The sequence below is a fragment of the Castanea sativa genome, chromosome 2 (assembly GCF_040712315.1).
Source record: "Castanea sativa cultivar Marrone di Chiusa Pesio chromosome 2, ASM4071231v1".
NCBI lineage: Eukaryota > Viridiplantae > Streptophyta > Magnoliopsida > Fagales > Fagaceae > Castanea > Castanea sativa.
The window spans coordinates 34,182,969-34,192,199 of NC_134014.1; the positions used below are offsets into that span (position 1 = coordinate 34,182,969).

At 35.2% G+C, this 9,231-nt stretch overlaps 1 protein-coding gene and 1 pseudogene across 1 annotated transcript; both read right to left on the minus strand.

Moving 5' to 3' along the window:
* Positions 1-833: 833 nt before the first annotated feature.
* Positions 834-4,359, minus strand: LOC142624610 (glutathione hydrolase 1-like; annotated as a pseudogene).
* Positions 834-6,861, minus strand: LOC142624608 (pentatricopeptide repeat-containing protein At2g22070). The gene is made up of 4 exons (XM_075798255.1): positions 4,112-6,861; positions 3,136-3,609; positions 2,779-3,040; positions 834-1,126 (listed from the first exon to the last, which is right to left on the minus strand). The coding sequence occupies exon 1, from the start codon at positions 6,731-6,733 to the stop codon at positions 4,376-4,378; it is 2,358 nt and encodes a 785-aa protein (XP_075654370.1). The 5' UTR covers positions 6,734-6,861; the 3' UTR covers positions 834-1,126; positions 2,779-3,040; positions 3,136-3,609; positions 4,112-4,375.
* Positions 6,862-9,231: the final 2,370 nt, after the last annotated feature.

Below are 9,231 nucleotides of genomic sequence, written 5' to 3' on the forward strand. Positions count from 1 at the left end.
TTTATATATATAAATGGATGCTTTTACATTTTGTCATTCACCCGCCGTACGAAGACAAAAGGGGTAGGAGAATATTTTGTGGCCCCTAGCTTAGGTACCTGCTACTACTGGGTGTACCAGTAAGCTGTATGTTTAATTACCTGAGCAGAGAGTATAATGTAGTAGCGCATGAGCTTGCACAGCTTGCGCATAGGAATGAGTCCTCTGGCCTGTGGAAAGGAATTCCCCCCCCCGCTGTTTTTATGTGGGTTCAAATGGACTCTCTGCTTATGACGTAGTTTTCTGGGTTTGTTGTAAGCTGTTGTTCCTTATGCTGGTTTTATTGGATATAAAAGCTCCTTTTCAAAAAAAAAAAAAAATCACAACTATCTTATTCATCGAATTGTAATTAATTGTCTGCTACTGCTCATAATAGTCAACACTAATTGTGACATTTTTTTTTTTTGTGACCTTAAAATTTCGATAACATTATCAGTAGTACCATCAAAAGTAGCAAGGTTTTAAAATTAGGAATACGATAATAGGTGATTCAATTGCAGTCACCAGATACCACCGTATTGAAAAAATGGTATAAGCAAATAAATAATTCTTTAACTTAATGTTGTGCGACTCTATAAAAAGAAATGTTCAATTTCAATAAAAAAAAATATTTAAGTCTAACTAATGACTTCAACAATCATTAACCTAAACCTTGGCGTTAAAAGGAAAAATAACATTGTTTTAAAATCATTTTCCAGAGTTTTAAGGGTCATTTGGTACATGTGTTTAAAAACTAAAAATTGTTATTTAAAAACATTTGTGAAAATAAGTGTGGGTGAAAAAGTGTGTGAAAATACATTTAATATTATTTAAAAACTGAAAATTATTGTTTGAAAACATAAATCAAACACCCCTTAAGTATTACTTACTCTTGTTACATGGAGTCTACCTCTCATAAGCTTAAAGCGGGCTCTACAAATGTGAGACCCATAAGTTTTTTTTTTTTTTGATAAGGTGTGAGACCCATTAGTTATGCATGCATTATTATAATCCATTCCCCTGGCACAATGATTCGAGAGAAACTCTGCAGTTCAGCAATGAACATGCCTTCCCCACAAGCACCTACCACAGATTGTACTTGCCCATCCTGTAGAAAGAATAGAAGAAAGGTCACATCATTTGTTGCACATGAATATATTCCATAAGTTATGCACTTATGCATAATATAAAGAATAACAGCTTGCACTTGCTCATACTGTAGACAAGTTATGCATGTTTTTTGTCTCAACTTTATTTCAAATAATCTAAAAATAAGCTAACTTTTAATTTTTTGTCTCTTATTATGCAAATAAACTACTGAAAATTGTTCCCAAATGGACACTAAAAAACATTCCCTAAAATTAAAATATCTGCCTAATATTGTACTGTATGAGTGTATTCTACTCTACTATTCTGTTGTTTGTTCTGAAGGTCTCAACAAGCAACAGGAAGTCTTGGCCATTAGGCAATTAATCTAGTAGTTTGAAAATGGTCCCATTCCTAACTTGATTGGAGAACCCTCTTAAAGCAAACCTTTAAGACTATAGTAGTAGACATGGAAGATAATGAAAGGCCATTTTCATGGGCTGATAAAATTAGCTGGTGCTGGTGGTGGAAGATCTGCAGAAACATTTCTAGGGATCGAGAAATCATCCATTTTATTATTTAGAAGTATTCCCGTACTTGGTGAAAGTGCTAGTGAACCAAAATAAGCCATTTACAGTAGCAGTCCTGGCTACGGCAATTCACTTGCGATCTATAATAGGCAGATAACTGGTGCCATGATCGCGGATCTCATTTCATCTGTTAGAAAACAGCATTTAGTATAACTAATTGGGTTATAAATTGTGAATATATATGATAGGTCATCTGCAACCAAAAATGATAGACATGAAGAGGTAAGGACAAATCACAGTTCTAGTTAAACATCAACTTCTGCCCATAATATCTAAATTGCAGCCTTTTTTTATAAAATTTTCATGCAATTTTCAGTCACTCAAATGAATGAGAAGTGACCATTTGAAAAAACAAACCCTACCAATTTGAATCTTGAGGCAAAAAACATTTCTATATAAGAAACATTGAATGTCTAATTAGAATAAATTGTATGCATAGTGTTAAGATGTACACTAATCTATGTATGCTTAATGGTCTGTTTGGATAGAGGGGGAAGAGGGAGAGTGGAGGGGAGTAGAGTAGAGTAGAGTTGGCTAAAAATGAGCTAATTTTGTGCAAAATCTACTCTACTCCCCCTCCTTCCCTCTCAATCCAAACGAACCATAAATGTACACTTTCGTCACCGGTTGAATTGTGACGCAAATAAAGCAGACCACAAATTTTGATGATTAATTCAGTGTCTGAGGACCATCAACAGGAAAATAAAATAAATTAGAGAAACTTCAATATTTGACACGTAACTGTTGCTTTTACAGATTAGAAACTTTAATTTTTTTTCATTCAATAACCAAAAAGTGAACTAATTAAGACCTCAGCTTTGGCACTAACATGACACAACATGATTGGACTCTGTTAAATTACATACAAGATTTTGGGACAACATAAAGGTAAGTTTCTCAAATAATCAATATACTATAATTTAATATAAAATTTTTTGGATATTATATATCTTTAAAATCTCCTTCTCAAGCTCTCAAAAAAAAAAAAAATTTCCTTTTCAAAAAAAAAAAAAAAAAAAAAAAAAATCTTTAAAATCTTATGGTTGGCTATGAATTATTTCTCTTTAAAATCTTATAGACTTACCGAGTCTCTATCAATGAAGCAGCTTATCTACTGCCATTATGACTGAAATCAAATGTCATATTGTCATTTTTTTTTTGTTTAGTTCTTTAGCTAACATAGGAGAGAGCATATCGGATAGAAATTTTAACACATCAACAAAGACAGGATCACCAAGATTCATCCTCACAGCAAACACATGCTTCAAAGCTTCAATTGCTCGATGGAACCCACGGGAGCCAGAAACACCCAAAAGAATTGCATCATGAGAAACAACGTTTAGCATCTGTGGCAGTGGACAAAGAAAGCTGGGTCAAAAAAAAATCCGTAAAAATATTAAAAGAAGAATTTACGACCAAAGCAGATCAGAGATATACTCACAAGTACCATTGGGGGGGCCCTGAAGGAGGAGGCACAGCAACCAATTTAAGCCCTAAAATGTTAGCAGATATTGATTCTGTTAATTTAACTTTATATCTTTGCAAATCCTTCGTTTTCAGTAACCCTCCAACCTTCTGAACATGTCTAATCAAATATAATTCAATTGAGGCATTATACAAGGCCACTGGACCAAATTTTGAAACTTTCCCTAGTGTATGTGCTGGTTTCGCACTCCAGCAGGTTTTGCCCGGCTGCAAAAGACTTCCATTTGAAGTAAATATATCTCGGAGTCCCTTATCTGCTAAGATCATTCTGTCATGACCATCTGCATGCGGAGATATGGTGATATCTTAAATCCCAACTGAGTGAGACACTCAGCTGGCCTTCAAGCCTCTTCCAAGGAAGCCTTCCATGTTGTTTCCAAGCTTTGAAAGTGCTATGGAGAGGGCACCATCTGCTTTCAGAGCAGCATTGCTGGCATACATATTTTGATAATGAATAACCATGTAAGAGAATGATTTCAAGAATAGTTTACATGGACCATACAGTTCAACAAGCAATATGAGGTTCATAATTACAAAAATTACTCAAACTTGGGTCTTCCAAGTGAAGAATTTTATCTAGCCAAACACTTGTAGAAGCTTCTGACCGAGTAAACATTGCCAATTATTGTAATATAAATCGAGTACTGGCTAATAAGAGCTTTTGAACCAAATCATACAACTCAATTGCTCCACAACATTATACATGAATGAGGTAGAAAAAATAAAAATATAATGATTTTTCTTTTTTGATAAATTAGAATTTTACTAAAAAGTGCCAATTGTAATGTAACCCTTGTAAGGAAGTATAAAAAGAAAGAAACCCCAAAAGATTCTTCTGGCACAAGTCACAATATTATGCTTAAATAGGAACTGTTTGCACTCAAGTTCAAAAACCAATCCAAAGAGGATTTGAGTAAAGTGATTTGGACTACCTCAGAAGCTTTCAAGGGGGCAGTTTTTCTCATATCAAAGGCTTGTGCCTTCCCAATTGCTAACCTGAGAAGCATAAAGGCTTTTCCACCAATGCCACTTGATGCTGGGCTTACGATCCCAAGCAAAGAGCAGCAGCCACTGATGCATCAATAGAATGATCTCCTTCACGAAGAACTCACATTCCTATTCTGGAACATCGACAATCATCAGTGGCAACAGCACCATGATAACAGGAGATTTTTCTTAAAATCCCACTCCTGTTCCTACCAATAATCCTGACATGAGCAGGAACCATCCTTGAAATGGTGAAAACGAGTGGAGTCTCTCACAATAATTTCTCTGCCCACAAGCTTGGAGATAAATTTTATGGCAGAGTGGCAGTCATTACAAACTCTAAGGTTCTTCATGATTCTCAATGTAGTTTTCTCTGGGGTACTTATTAGCCCAAATGCAATAGCAAGTTTTTCACTGTGATGTCTAAGGATCTGCTCTTTCACCTCTGGTTCAAGGTCATGCAATACTGATTCTGTATCTGGAATGAAACCCATCTTTTTTATTTCCTTCCAGATCTTTTCCATCATACCATATATGGCATCTTTCTGTGGGTGAAGACCATCTTCGACCCCAAAGACATGGACTTTGTTTTGTATCTGAAGCCAACTGAATCCTTGATCTTTCTTCACCCCTCTATCCTTCATTGACTTTCTAATTTTAGCAGCATCTTCCCATCTACGACAAGCTGAATATAAATTAGCAAGGGCTGAATAAGCCCCACTGTTATCAGGCTCAATAAGAAGCAATCTTTCAGCTGCAATTTTTGCCAACTCCACATTTTTATGAACCTTACAAGAAGATAAAAGTGAACCCCAAGATATGACATCTGGTTCAATAGGCATGCTTCTTATAAAATCATGTGCTTCTTGTAGCAATCCAGCACGCCCAAAAAGGTCAATCATGCATGCATAATGGCTTAAGGTGGATTCAATTTTGTGTACATCTTGCATCAAATTATAATATCTCCGACCCTGTTCCACCAATCCCACGTGTGTACAGGCAGACAGCACACCAACATAAGTTATATGGTCAGGCTTCATACCATATGCCAGCATCTGCTCAAAAAGCTCAATGGCTTCTTCTCCATGGCCATGTTGAGCCAAAGCTATAATCATGGAAGTCCAAGAGACAGTATCTCTGTTCTGCCGTACTAAATTGAATACCTGCTTTGCATTGTTAAGGCTTCCAGATTTGGCATACATGGTGATTAGAGCATTGCTCACAGAAACTGATAATACTTCCCATGTTCTTATGGAACTTGCATGAATTTGTTTGCCATGATACAAAGATGCCAAACTTGAACTGACACTTAACATGGCTGCTAGTGTGTGGCTATTTGGCTTGGGGCCTTCTGTAATCATTGATCTGAAGAGCTTCAAAGCATCATTATTCAAGCCATTTTGCACATAACCTACAATCATCGCCGTCCATGCAACCACATCACGGTCTCTTAGTGAGTCAAATATCTTTCTAGCTGGGTTCATATTCCCAAGCTTGATGTAGCCATCCAATAATGATGTAAAAGCTATAATATCAAGGTCTGAAGACCCACTTTGCTCTACAATCTTTCGTGCAATTTCAACCCCACCAGACTTGGCGTACATTGAAATCAGAGCATTCCCCACTGCCCCAGACGTACCAAACTCAGTTCTAATGATATAGCCATGGATTTGTTCCCCAGGATCTAAATTCTCAAGATTGGCACAAGCTGACAAAGCACTTGCCAATGTGAACTTATCGGGCCTTAATGAAGAATTCTTCAACAAGTTTGAGAAAATTTCCAGCGCCTCAAGATCAAAACCATGCTGATTACAACCTGCAATCATTGAATTCCACGAAACTATATCTCGTACTTCCATTTGTTCGAATTGGGCAAGAGCAAGGTCAACCCGACCAGACTTCATATGTAATGAAATCATAACATTCCAACTTGATGTGTTCTTCAATCTCATCATATCGAAAACAACTTTTGCCGTTACCGGATCGCCACACTTCACATACATGTTTAACAAGGAATTCACCACAGGAATACAACTGCTGAGCCCAAGTTTAACTACAAATGAGTGAACCTCCCGACCAATATCCAAAGCTTCAACGGCAGCACATGAAGCAAGAACATTAGTAATTGTGTACTGTGTTAGCGCAACTCTACTTCCAACCATCTCTAAAAACATCTGAATCGCATTTTCAAAACGACCCATTTGATTATAACCCACTATCATCGTAGTCCACGAAACGGAGTCACGGTCAGGAATTTCCTCAAACACACGGTGTGCCTTATCGAACCTACCCTGTTTCGCATACGCTGATAGTATTGTATTCCAAGAGAATATAGTCCTCACATTCATTTCATCAAACACGCGATGTGCATCGGAAACAAACCCACTTTTTGCATAGAAAGTCATGAGATTATTCATCAGAAACACGCCGAGGTGAAGCCCGGCTTTGATAATTCGAGCATGAATCAATTTTCCGGCAAATGGGTCTTTGGATTTCAGGCTTGTTTGGAGGAGATAAGCATAGAAATCTGAAGTAGACGTAGGAGAGGGTGGTTTTGGGGCCTCCATTATAGACTTACTATAAAGTGGAGCTTTAAACCCAATTGTCTTTGGGTTTTGGAATTTCGAATTACTAATAAATTGGCGGGAAATTGAGATAGGAGTCAACTTAAAAAGCCGTTAGAACCAGGACATTTTATTTTAGCAACGGTCAATTAAATTGAGAAAAGGAAACGGTGGCTCAGTGAATTAAAAGGAGTGGGAACTTGGGAACAGCAAAACTACTGCAGTCTTGGGGTGTTTGGTGGTTGTTTCCAAACAATTATTTTCAGTTTTTAAATAATATTTTAAGCATTTTTAAATACTTTTTCACTCGCGTATATTTTCATAATATTTTCAAATAACAATTTTCAATTTTTAAACATATGTACCAAACAAGCCCTTAACCTACTACCTACATGCATAGTTTATTTTGTTTTGATATTTTGTTTTCCTAAAAATAATAATTATTTTAATATGCTGGGAGAGGGAGAGAAAGTCTTAAAGATTTTATTTTGTTTTAAAATATTTTTGTTTTTTGTTTTTATAATTAATAAAGAGGGAGAGAAGGGATTTAAATCTAGATTCTAATTCAATAAATCATGTGTTCTCAAAACATAATACATTCAATTGTCATCTATTAAATTAAAGAATCTAATAGTATTGCTGAACCATGAGATTTTTAATCATATTTACCTTGAAAATTAGAGTTTTACTTGTATCTAAATAAATAAAAATAAAAAATTTTGAAAAAAAAAAGTGCTCCATATAACAATTTTTTTTTTTAGAAGAATTTATATAACAAATCAACTGGCTTATTTTTCTACTTTTTTTTTGGTAGGTTTCCGACACCAATTTATGTACGCAAGATTCAAACTTAAGTATTTTATTCAATGACAAGAAAACTAGTCGACCTACATCAATTTTTATCTTTAAAGATGTTAGAGGCTAAAATTCTCTAAGATTTCATTTTACAATTAAAAATTTTATTTTAGGTTTCTTTTTGTGTAAAACTTAACAAGCTATATTTCAAACTTTATACGACACTTAAAAATTTTATTTTAGGTTTTTAATAGAGTATATGGTATCATATTATTTTAAATTTAATTTAAATCATAAATGGATCAATTTGAAGTAGAACGTATCTTTTTTTAATTTTTTAATAATCAAATCTTAAATGTCTATTTTTCCTCCTCATAGAAACCTATTCGAGGAGCAAATAGGTTTATTTATGTTACATACTTTATTCTATAAATAAAATAAGTTCAGCCAAACAATACCGGATTTGGTTTTGGACTAATAAAATATTAAGGATTTGTCGGCTGAATTAGGTCCAATTCCACAACATTCTTCCTCTATACAATGAAATAATTTACTTGTATGTTTTAGAAGTAAATTGCTCACTCCAGTTTGCTTTTGCTATTTAGGTAGCTTCCACGATTTATGTAGATATTCAACATTATAACTATGATTGCAAGGGAGCTAATTTGAAATTAGAGTTGGTTGTTGGTGTTTAAATTGGATAAAATTAGATCAAGATTGAGGCAGCAGAGCTCCAATTGTATTCAAACTCGGGAGTTTATTTTTTGGATTAACAACTAATAAGTTAGAAACTCGGGGTTTTATTTGCCTACATGAATTTTGTGATGTTTGCTTCTATTACCATGTCACTTGTCAACATCATTTTTTAAGCATTTTAATCTTTTTTTTTTTTTTTTGATACAACATTTTAGTCTTGTTAAAGTGCTCCCCTTTAGGTCAAAGTTCTTTGATTTACATCAGCAAAAGACCACTCAAGCTGCTGATTGAGCTGCTCAAAGCTAATCATTTTTAACTTAAAAGTTATTGCTAAGACATTATTTGCCACACCCAAGTACTTTTGATTCTCTAAACCCTAATATGAAAATTCAAAGAAGAATGTATTCTAGTATCATAAAAGTAGATGCTTTTGAGTGTGTTTGAGAGACTAATTGTTTATTTGTTAAAAGTATTGTAGAAAATGGCAGCCCTATGTGCACGCTACCAAGGGCATGACAGTCTGGCATGAACACGCTGCCTAGGCCATGTCATGCCCAAAGGAGGTTATTTAGGTATGCTAGCGTACTCACTGGCATGCCTATGTGCACACTACATCGCCTCGCCTTGCCCGCTAGTTAAAATGACTCGTGCCTTTTTCCCAAATTATATTCCTAAATTCATTCCAAGATTTTAGAGAGGGTTTCCAGCAATTGGTTGGGCATTCAGAGCTTTTTTTGAATTCTTATGATTTTTTTCTATTTTTCAGCTTCCGAAAAACATTATATATATGTGTGTGTGTGTTGAATTTAGACCTGAAATTTTTCCTAGTTCAAGTGCATTCACAAGAAGACCTGTCATTACTCCCAACTTGAAACCGATATCAAGAAGTTAGAAAGCTCTGGCAGCTGTTCAACCAAACAATCGTTCATAAAAGCAGCTTGAGTTTAACAGTTGCTTAAAACACAGCTGAGGCACTGGCGTAAACACACGCAGACACATGTGGATACATA